The sequence below is a fragment of the Piliocolobus tephrosceles genome, chromosome 7 (genome assembly GCF_002776525.5).
Source record: "Piliocolobus tephrosceles isolate RC106 chromosome 7, ASM277652v3, whole genome shotgun sequence".
NCBI classification, from domain to species: Eukaryota; Metazoa; Chordata; class Mammalia; order Primates; family Cercopithecidae; genus Piliocolobus; species Piliocolobus tephrosceles.
In genome coordinates, this window is record NC_045440.1 from 70661852 (window position 1) to 70674116 (window position 12265).

General features: G+C 40.0%; 1 protein-coding gene across 3 annotated transcripts in view; it reads right to left on the minus strand.

Moving 5' to 3' along the window:
- The window catches only part of SLCO5A1 (solute carrier organic anion transporter family member 5A1), a 161609-nt gene that overhangs the window by 28599 nt on the left and 120745 nt on the right, over positions 1–12265 (minus strand). For all 3 annotated transcript variants that reach the window (XM_023222393.1, XM_023222394.1, XM_023222395.1), the window contains one exon: positions 8224–8422. In XM_023222393.1, coding sequence (XP_023078161.1) covers positions 8224–8422 — 199 coding nt within the window. The remainder of the gene's footprint in view (positions 1–8223; positions 8423–12265) is intronic.

The window sequence follows — 12265 nt, forward strand, 5'->3', positions numbered from 1 at the left end:
AAGACGTTATTCCATAAAACAACACCAGAATGCTAAGAAAAGGGAACACTCAGAATACAGCAAAGAAAAAAAAAATCCTCAAAATAAAAAATGTACATAAAGATAGAAAACAAGGCTTAAAAAAATCTCTCAGAGCAAAAGACAAAAGCATGCAATATGAGAGAATAAATTAAAATTAAACACACAAGCAACCAGTCCATACATTCCAACATCTGATTAGCAGGAGTACTAGAGAACACAGGAAAAAGAAAAAAAGAGTTAAAAAAAAAAAAAAGACATGTGTTGCATTAAAAGGGTTCAGAAAGTGCCTAGTACAATGAATGAACAAAGCCCTGTGCCAAGGCACTCATTCATTCATTCATTCACACAACAAATATCATACATGTTTTAGACGGTGAGGATGCAACTGTTATATAGATAGCTGGGCCAGGCATGGTGGCTCATGTCTATAATCCCAGCAACTTGGGAGGCTGAGGCAGGAGAATCGCTTGAACCCGGCAGTTGGAGGTTGCAGGGTTGCAGTGAGCCAAGATTGTGCCACTGCACTCTTGCCTGGGTGACACAGTGATATTCTGTTTCAAAAAAATTATATATACATATATATATATATATACACAGCTCTACAAACTGTGCCCAAGGAGCTCATATTTTAGACAGAGGGGACAAAAGCAAAGCAAATCATTAAATGAGATCATTTCAGATAATGAGGAAACCAGGGAGAAATAATGTAATCAAGAGTGGGGGAATAGTGGGCTCCCCTAGATTGGGCAGAGATGGAAAGCCTCTCTGAGAAGGTAGCATTGGGATTATAAGAAGCCTCCAGCCATGACAAAATCTGAAGGTAAAGCATTCTTTATGAAATTTCACAACACCATGAAAAAAAGTATTCTGAAAACTTCCAAATAAAGTTAGCCACAGAGAAATGAGAACTAAGGCTGAAATTACATTTCTTATCAGCAACAGAAAATGCTAGATGACAAATAAAGCAATGGTTTCAAAGTCCCCAGAAAGATACTTTTTAAATTTTTACTCGTTTGTTTTAATTCATTTTTTTAAACATATTTTAGGTTCAGGGGTACATGTGCAAGTTAGTTATATAGGTAAATTTTGTTTTAAGGGGGTTGGGTGGACAGATCAGATCATTTCATCACTCAGGTAATCAGCATAGTACTCAATGGGCAGTTTTTCAATCCTCTCCCTCCTCCCACCCTCCGGTGTTAGGCCCCAGTGTCCACTGTTCCCTTCTTTGTGTCCATGTGTACTCAATGTTTAGCTTCCACTTACAAGTGAAAACATGCGCTATTTGGTTTTCTGTTCCTATGTTAGTTTGCTTAGGATAATGGCCACCAGCTCCATCCATGTTGCTGCAAAGGACATGGTCTCATTCTTTTTTATGGCTGCATAGTATTCCATGGTGTATATGTACTACATTTTCTTTATGTAGTCTCTCATTGATGACCATTTAGATTGATTCCATGTGTTCACTATTGTGAATCATACTGCAATGAACATATGTGTGCATGTGTCTTTATGGTACAATGATTAATATTCCTTTGGATATATAACGAGTAATGAGATTGCTGGGTTGAATGGTAATTCTGTTTTAAGTTCTTTGAGAAACCATCGAACTGCTTTCTACAATGGCTAAACTAATTTACACTCCCACCAGCAGTGTATAAGCATTTCCTTTTCTCCACAACCTTGTCAGCATCTGTTATTTTATTACTTTTTAATAATAGCCATTCTGACTGATGTGAGATGGCATCTCACTGTGGATGTGATTTGCATTTCTCCGGTGACTAGTGATGTTGAGCATTTTTTCATATGCTTGTTGGCTGTGTGTAGTCTTCTTTTGAAAAGTACCTTCTCATGCCCTTTGCCCATTTTTTAATGGGGCTGATAATTTTTTAACCTAGCATTCTATGCCTGCTTAAACTACCACTAAAGAACAAAGATGCTTTAATATGCTCACAGGCTCAGAAAGACTTCCTTCCCATGTACCCTTTCCCCGTAAGTTATCTAAGGTTTTTTCTGGCAAAATGAGGACTTACCAAATAAATAAACAAACAAAAACTAGTGGATACAACTGAGGAAACTTCTGAAAGGAGGACCCAGGGTGTAAGTTATGTCAACTGAGCAAGCAGTCCAAAGTGAAGCAGGAGGATGGAGTTCAAGGAAACAGGAAGATTCAGTAAAACAGAAAGCATGATTGAGAACTTAGAAAAACATATGGGCATGATCAAGGCAAGTAGCAAGAGAAAGAAGAGGCCCTTAGACCTCAAGGACAGTAACACAAGAAAGATATGGTCCAACTATGACACCAGTTTAAGCAAATTCCCATCCCTTCTCTACTTAGGTAACTGCTCCTTCCCTTATACTCCCTGTTTTCTGGAGAAAATGAACCAAAGGGTCTGGCTTAAAAGCACCACACATAAAGGAGAAGTTCAGTGAGATGCTAGAATGATGACAGGGAACTTAGGTAAAAGCCTGCAAAAGGAACAGTGAGGACCCAGGCCCATTCCCCCGACTCTCAGCTCTAGGATGCCAGCAGCAAGGCTTACAACCCTGTAGTCCTCCCCAGCAGGGCCCCAGCAGGAGAGAAAGGAGCATCTGTCTCTTGAGGAACTGAAACACCTCAGAGGTAAGCCCTTGGGTCCTGACACTGCAGCACCCTGATGAAAACTCCAGTTGCATCCACCTTCCACAGCGAGACCTACCAGATAACAAGACCTACCCTCATACACACACAGCAACTGCTCAGCTTTTTAAGTTCTCATTCTTCAATACCAAGAGCACGCTAAGGATCACCAGAAATTTGAACAGAGCTGCTAACACAATCAAGACAGAAAAATAAACAGAAAGTAGGCACTCATAGGACTCAGAGACAAATTAGGAAAGAAAAGGAAATCTAAATAATGTTGGAAAAGTAAGAGAAAATATTCCACTTATGAAGCAAGATGGTTAGAAACAAGGGACAATCTGAAATCAAGCAAGAATTTTGAAATTAAAAATATGATAGACTGGGTGAGGTGGCTCACGCCTGTAATCCCAGCATTTTGGGAGGCCAAGGTGGGCAGACTGCTTGAGCTCAGAAGTTCAAGACCAGCATGGGCAACATAGAGTGACCACATCTCTACAAAAAATTATCCCAGTGTAGTGGTGGACACCTGTAGCCCCAGCTACTCAGGTGGATGAGGGGGAAGGATCACTTGAGTCCAGGAGGCAGAGATTGCAGTGAGCCATGATCATGCCACTGCACTCCAGCCCGAGTGACAGAGCAAGATCCTATTTCAAAAAAATAAAAATGACAGCCAAAATAAAGAATTCAACAGAGGACTTAGAAGATAAAATGCAAGAAATCTTTTTAAAAAGTAGAACAGAAAAGGACATATGAAATGATGATAAATAATGAGGAAAGGAGGACATGAGAGTAATTTGGCTGTGACACCTGCCACCACATTGATTGTCAGGGTTGATTCAGCTGATCTGGCTGAATAGACGGGTGTCCCCTGCCTCCCTCACCGCTCCACCTGTGTCCCTCCTGAAGCTGCACACTTGGTCAAAGAGGACAACCTTCTCTGATAGAGGAGGATCATTCTTTGGTCAAAGGCATACAAAAAGTTGCCAGTACCTCCAAACAAGAATAAGAACAGGAGAGATCAATGAAGGGGAGAAAGAAAAAAATGGCAAGGAGAAAAAAGAAATTAAAGTTTAAAAACAGACCTGTAAAATATAGTCTCCAGTCACAAAGAGCTCACCACGTGCCTAGCAAAAAATCAAAATGATCCATCTCAAAACACATCACAGTGAAATTCTGAAATACTAGTAATAAAAGGAAGCTCCCAGGAAGGAAAAACAGATCTCCTACAAAGCATTGGGAAAAAGAAAAGCCAGACTTCCAACAAGAGCATTAGAAATTAGATGACAATGGGGCAAAAACTTCAAAACTCTGAGTAAAAATGACTCCTCCAAAATTTCAGCCAACTTGACAACCAAATGTAATAGTGTGTATGTGTGTGTATATGTCTATATATAATATTTATCAATATATATAATAAAAAGTCTCCCAAAAGAACAACGTTACAGCCTATACAGTCTTTTTGTAGCTACTGGAGGATGTGCTCCATCAAAATGAGGGAGTAAATCAAAAAAGAGGACTCCACAGAGTCCAAAAAACAAAGGATCAATACAGAGAGAGGCAAAGGAATTCTCAGGATGACAGCTGGGCAACCCGCCCAGAAACATTGTGTCCAGATGAGAGTAGGGGGACTGTGGGCCCTGCATAGACGACTCCAAGGAGTGGGCAGATGGAACCATGAGCTCATCAAATAGGTGGAAGGTCATGTTGAGATATTTTTTGAGCTCTCAGAGGGTGTGGGAAACTAGATGCAGATTCAAAGAAAACAAAGTAAATTAAAATAAAGTAATTATTAATTCCAGGAAAATCAGTGTTACACAAATAAGGAAATCTAATCGCGATACTGTAAACCAAAAATAAAATTCTAAGGCCCCCCAACCAACTGAAAGGAATTCCTCCTCAGCCAGGGCTCTTTTAAAATTTAACCTGAGATATCAGTTCAGACCAGGATGGGAAGTAGGGAATCTGGCATGCCTCATTATACCTCTCCAACATTAACATCAACACAGACTTGAAGTCTGATAAGAAATATTTCACAGTGTATTCTCTCTGAAGCCTGCTTCTGGAAGGCTTCCTCTGCAAAGAAGAACTTGGGTCCCCACAGTCCTTCATCTCAACCCAGACATTCCCTCCTATGGATCCCAGGTCTTCAGATAAACTCAACCAATTGTCATCCAGGAAATTTTTTAAACTACCTATAAGCTGGAGGCCCCTGCTTCGAGTTGTCCCGCTTTTCTGGACCAAACCAATGTACTTCTTAAATGTATTTGATTGAAGTCTCATGTCTCCCTAAAATGTATAAAACCAAGCCGTACCCCGACCTCCTTGGGCACATGTTCTCAGGACCTCCTGAGGGCTGTGTCCTAAATATGAATTTATTCATATTTGGCTCAGAATAAATCTCTTCAAATATTTTACAGAGTTTGACTCTTTTCATTGACAATACATATGTTATAAATTTAACATGAAAATACCAAAAAAGGATTTGATCACAATTTGTAAAGGTAAAAAGAAGCTCCTCATTTGCCAAGCTAGGAAGTCACAAATAATACCTTAGTTTGATTAATTTATATAGTATTTCTGAAAAATACCGAGATACATTGCAGAAGAAACAGCTAAAAAGTATTTAAAATTATTGCCCCTGCAAATCAGAGTTAGTCATAAGACTGCTGGGTTTTTGTTATGAACTTTTTAATTCTGTTTATGTTCTCTAATTTTAATAAAAACTAATTTGATAGAAATAGAAATTATTCTTAATTTATTAGTGATGACTAATGACAAGAGCTAGCCTTCAGTGCCTCACATTAGCTGAGAGCTTTACACATGTTACATACATAACCCTTTCCCACAACTTTCTAAGATTGCTGCTAACATTACAGCGGTAGATATTGAGGTTTAGCGTTAAGCAACCAGCCAAGCAGAGTCAAGATCCAAATTCTAATTCCACTCCAGAACCTGAGTTCTCATTCTATACTGCTTGTCCATTTTTAAAGATTTTATTGTTTATGCCATCCTATTAGGCACTATCAAGAAGCCACATACCCAGTACACGCATCTTACACATACACACACTGATGTCTTCTGGTAGAAAAATAACCCCCAGGACAAAAGATGGCACAGTATTCTGTAATCTAAATAAACTCTGATTTGTTATTCCTTCTCCTCACCCCCAAACATTCTAAACTGGCTAGATGAAATCAAAGCTTTTGTTATTCAAATGCAAAGTGGAACATTTTATAACATAAGACTCCACTGAGAAACAAAAGGAAACAGAAGTGTTTCTTGGCACCAAGCACCAAAACTTGGACAATGAAGCTCTGTTAAATGAGCAGATCCTAACAAAAATACATGTAGTTAAGAAGTAAAGGTTGACTGGGCACAGTGGCTCACGCCTGTAATCCCAGCCCTTAGGGAAGTTGGGGCGGGAGGATCATTTGAGCTCAGGAGTTTGAGATCAGCGTGGGCAATAAAGTAAGACCTCGTCTCTGCAAAAAATACAAAAAATTAGCCAGACATGGTAGTGCATGCCTGGAGACCCTCTTTACTCGGGAGACTGAGGATAGAGGATCCCTGGAACCTGGGAGGTTGAGGCTACAGTGAGCCATGAGTACACCATTGCACTCCAGTCTCGGGGACAGAGAGAGACTCTGTTTCAAAAAGAAAAGAAATAAAAGTTAAGGTTTTCATAACTCTCACAGAAGAGCTATCCACCTTCTTTTGGTGAGGCTGTGGGGAAAACAGCACTCATATCCATTGCTGGTGAGGGCAAAAATTGGTACAATACCTGTGGAGGTAATTTGGTACTATTTATTCAATCTCACTTCTGAGAATTTATCCTGCACATACAGAGCACACAAGAGAAGTGATAAATGCCTTGAAGTTATTTATTGCAGCATTGCTTTTAACAACTAAAAATTAACTGGGCATGGTGCCATGTGCCCATAATCCCAGCTATCTGGGAGGCTGAGACAGCAGGCTCACTTGTGACCAGGAGTTTGAGGCCAGTCTGGGCAACATAGTGAGACCATGTCTATAAATACATAGATAAATACATACATACATACATACATACATACGTACATACATACATACAATTAAAGATTAGGAACAACCCACTGCCCACCAAATGGGGGCAGGTTAAATACAAAGTGGAACACAATGGAATGCTATGCAGTGGTTAAAGGTAGTGCTTATGGGCACAGTCACTGTAGCCAGATTGCTTGAGGTTAAGTCTTGGGTTCTGGGCAGTGCCACACTGGAGGCAGCCACCCTGGATGACAAGATTCTACTGTGAAATTCTAAGGGATTTTGTCAATTGTTTGTTTAACACAACTATTTTTAAAAATTAAATGATATAAACATATAATTAAATGATACTAAAGACAAGGATAATAAATACGTAAAATTCATCACCTTCTAATTATTTTATTATTATCTATGCTCTTGCCTAGGCCATTTAAGTCTATCCTACCCATATGATAGAAACATTATACAATGGTGTGTGACTGAGCACCTCCTCCCAACTCGGTGTTCAGGGTCAACAAGCTGATGACATGAAATCATCCATAGGGGTGTATTTACATCTCAGAATTGACAAATGCTACAAATCAAGGCTTTTGTTTACTTTTTACTTTTTGTATAAATGGGTTACCACTATGTTGCCCAGGCTGGTCTTGAACTCCTGGTCTCAAGTTATCCTCCTGCCTCAGCCTCCCCCAAGTGCTGGGGTTACAGGTCTGGGCCACCGCACCAGCCATGAGCCTTTTTTAGAGAGCCATTTAAACATTTGTCAGCAGTCCACTGGTTACATGTGATCGGTACCTCCGTTTTGCTATCTGTAAACTCAGGATGATAACAGCACCTATTTGATAGGGTTACTGAGAGGATTCATGGATTAACATATGTCAAGCACTTAAGAGAATGCTCAGCCTACAATACAGTCATGGTAAAGGGGAGTTATGCTTCAGATTGTTACTACCAATACAGAAAGATCTCCAAGCTATATTGTTCCATTTTTTAAAAGCTTAGCAAAGCATGTATGAATGCTCTATTTTAGATAAAAAAGAGGGACAATTGAAAATATATATCCACAGCATCTTCAATAAAGAAGCCTTGGAAGGATATGCAAAAAATGAATGAAAGGGGTTACCTGTTTCATCTTCGATTGGAGGAATGGGAAGAGCTAGGTGGATGGAGGACTTGAGTAAGAGCAAGAGGTTTCATCGTACCTTGCATTTCCATTGAATTTTATGTTTTTGAGCTACAGAAACACATTCCCCATTCAAAACATTACAATAAAAACTGAACAATTTTCATTAATCCAATAAGCATTTCATCCTCATCTGATGTAATTAAAATGCTATGAAAGTCCCTCTGTGAGGGTCAGAAGGGGCACAGAGGAAGACGAGACCCTGGCTTCTGCTCTGCAGGAGTGCATGCTCCACTTGGAGAGGCAGAGCACACAGAGAACACACAGGGAGAACAGCTTGGAGGGAGGGGTGCGAGTCTGACTGCAGATGCAAAAACACCATGGGGCTTTGCACCTCCATCGTGCAGATACGACGCAGCTCTTAAGAGGTACTTACCCTGTTGTATAAGGGATGTTTATGCCCCCTAGATTAATGCTTTCACATCCAACAATAAATAGGGTTGAAAAACACAGTAAAGACACACCACTGCAGATCATTGCTAGTTTTGCAGATTCTCTGGCACCAAGTTTCAATTTTTTGATAATGTAGCCTCCGAGGACAATACCAACACCAGCACTGGGAACGATAATAACCCCTGGGGAGAAGAGAAGGAGAGGATTAATTTGAACTCATGTACACTATTATTCATCTTATCTATTCTGTCTCTTGCTCAGTAGTACTAAGGTAAAGAATCAAAAATTACTGTAATCAATACATCTTCATTGTGTGTGATTTTATAGTATAATATTATTTTCAACACATACAATCAACAATAGACTCACATCCAGATTTCAATAAAAACTTTTATACAGCAATAAAATAAAGACAAGCAACCCATTACAAAAGTGAGTAAAACTTGAGCAAGTTCTTCACCAAAGACAAAATCCAGACAAACAATAAACACATGAAAGGGGGGTCAACCTCATTACACAGAAGGAAATACAGATGATGCACCTAACATAGAAATGATAAATACTCAGGTGACAGGTACCCTAAATACCCCAATTTGATCATTACACATTCTATGCATGTCACAACATTCCACGTGTACCTCATAAATATGTATGAATGTAATGTATAAAATAATTTTTTTAATTTGAAAGCCACAGTGAAATACCACTACACACCAATCATGTTGGTGAAAATTGTAAAGTCTAACAATACCACACGTTAAAGATGTAACGTAATGGGAACTCTCAACACATTGGCAGGATGTAAATCTCAACACTCACTTTGAAAAACAGTTTGGCATTATCTGGTAGAGTTGAAGATATACACACCCTGTGGCAATCAATTCCATTCTTGGATCTATACCCTGAAAAAACTTGTGCTCGTGGGTACCAGAAGAAGTGGACAAGATATTTGAAGCATTGTAATAGTAAAAAACTGGAAATAAACCAAATGTCCATTAATAAATATATCAGGTATAGTATATCTATATGAAGGAGTGCTTCTATACACTCATTAAATGGAAGGAAACGTAGCTACACACAGCTTTGTATGATGAATTATACAAAGACAATGATGAACAGAAGGAACCAAATGCAACAGAATGCCCATGACATGACTACGTTGGTATGAAGTTCAACAACTTGTAAAACTAAACAGCATTGTCTGGGAATGCACAAACAGGTAGTACAACTATGAAGAAAAACCAGGAGTAATTAACACAAAAGCCAAGATAGTATAGGGTTTCATGGTATCAGGAAGGGATGCAGGAGGTTCCTCTGGTGCTGAAAATACTTCATGCCATGACCTGGGTAATAGTTACTGCTGTGGTCTGAATGTCTGTGTCCCCAAAAAATTCACATGATGAAATCCTAATCCCCAAGGTGATTAGGAGGTGGGATCTTTGGAAGGTGATTAGGTCACAAGAGTGGGAGGCCCGATGAATGGGATTCGTGCCATTATCAAAGAGGCCTGAAAGAGCTACCTCACCTTTCCATGTGAAGTTACATGGTGGGAGGTCACATGTGAGAAGACAGCCTTCTATGAGAAATTGGGCCCTCCTTCACCACACAGGGCCAGGGCCTTGTTGTTGGACTTCCCAACCTCCAGAACTGTGAGAAACAAATTTCTGTTGTTTAGCATCCACCCAGTCTATGGTAATTTTGTTACAGCTACCTGAATGAACTAAGACAGTTACACTGTGTTCACTTTATAATTATTTCTAAATTATGTTTAATGTACTTCTGGGTAAGTTATTTTTTACTGTAAAAAAATAAAGAAATTGGCCAGATGCAGTGGCTCACACCTGTAATCCCAGCACTTTGGGAGGCCGAGGCTGGCAGATCAGTTGAGGTCAGGAGTTTGAGACCAGCCTGGCTAACATGGCAAAACCATGTCTCTATTAAAAATACAAAAATTAGCCAGCGTTGGTGGTGCATGCCTGTAATCCCAGCTACTCAGGAGGCTGAGACAGGAGAATCGCTTGATTGAACCCTGGAGGCAGAGGTTGCAGTAAGCCAAGATCATGCCGCTGCATTCCAGCCTGGGTGACAGAGTGAGACTCCATCTCAATAAAATAAAATAAAATAAAGAAATAATCATGATGCCTGCCCCCAAGAACCTTACAATCTAAAAGAGAAACAAACAACTTAATAGAAATTAGAATACAATAAAATAATTATATGAAGTTCAGGGAGAGAGTCTTCCCTGAACGAAATTCGGGAGCGTTTCACACAAGTGGCAATATTTGAGTTGACTCTCAATAGATGAGACAGAATCTGCCCAAAGGACCAGCACAGAGACTATCCTATACAAAGAAAATATCTGCACAAAGAAAATACATGCACAGAGGCATGAAATAATGAAATTGAGAATTCAATGCAATACAAAATATTGAGTATGGAAAGGAAGCAGCTGGGAGGTGGAAAGACCTGGAGAAGAGATTTAGGGAAAACGGAGACCATGAAAGACCATGGAAAAGAGCTCAGGTTGTATTTCTGATAATGGAGGCCGCTGAAGAATTCTGAACTGCGCTTGACAGGATGGAAGCTGTGTATTACAAAGATCAATCTTGAAACGACATGCAAGACAGCTTAGATGGGGTCAAAACTCAAGTCAGAGAAGTGGTCAGGGGGATTACTGTAAAGGTCCTTGTGAGCCATAGTAGGGCCCTACAAAGATGGCCCAATAAATTAGATAAGGACAGGGAGAGAGGAAGGATGACTGCATGACACCAGATGAAGGAAGAAATCTGGAATATGAGGAGGAAATGTGTGAGCAGAGCAGCTCAATGGCCCCCATTGTAGACTTGTTGATTGTGAAGGGCCTGAGGAACAATCAGGTGAAATGCCTCACCCAGTGTGTCTGTGGGCTGCAAGATCAACAAAGAGCTGGCTGGGAGATTTATAGCCAGGAGATGAATTCATGGCATAAATAAGATGCTCCAACAAGATGGTGCAGAGTAAGAAAACAAAAGGGCCAAAACTAACATCCAACATCCAGAAGAGTGCCAATGTTAATGGGGTATCATAAAAAGGTGAGCCCACATAGCAAGTTGAAAATGAACAGCTACAGAGGCCGGAGGAAATGTGGGAAACAAAAATGTCAGAAGCCGGAAAAACTTGGATTTTGGATTCAGAAAGACTGGAGTTCAAATCCTCACTCCATTTTTTTGTAGCCATGTAATCATGCAGGCTTCCTAAACCTTCTAACTCGGGGTTTTTTGCCTTATCATGGAGATGTATTCCTTTTACCTTAGCCTTAGAATGAAGATTACAGGAACTATCTATAAGTAGACATAGTACATAGTATTTGGTACATAATATAAATTGTAGCTGTTAATTAGCCAGGCAAGATGGTGGGTGCCTGTAATCCCAGCTACTTGGTAAGCTGAGGCAGGAGAATGGCTTGAACCCAGGAGGCAGAGGTTGCAGTGAGCCAAGATGCACCATTGCACTCCAGACTGGGCAAAAAGGTGAGACTCTGTTTCAAAAAAAAAAAAAAAAAAAAAAAAAATTGTAGTTATTACCATTACAACTGTGCCATAGAAAACCAAGGACAGAGAACAGGCATGGTGGCTCATGCCTATAATTCCAACACTTTGGGAGACTGAGGCAGGCAGATGATTTGAGGTCAGGAGTTCGAGACCAGCCTGACCAACATGAAGAAACCCCGCTATACTAAAAATACAAAAATCAGTGGGGCTTGGTGGTGAATGCCTGTAATCTCAGTTACTCTGGAGACTGAGGCAGGAGAATTATTGCTTAATCCCAAAAGGCAGAGGTTGCAGTGAGCTGAGACTGCACCATGGCACTCCAGCCTGGGTGACAGAGTGAGACTCCATCCCAAAAAACAAAAGAAAAAAGAAAAGAAAAGAAAACCAAGACACCAAGGAGAGAGTTTCAAGGAGAAAATAGACAACAATATCAAGTGCATTAGAGAAGTCCAGTAAGAAAGACTGAAGTGAGACAATGTGTCACTGGACCTCTGA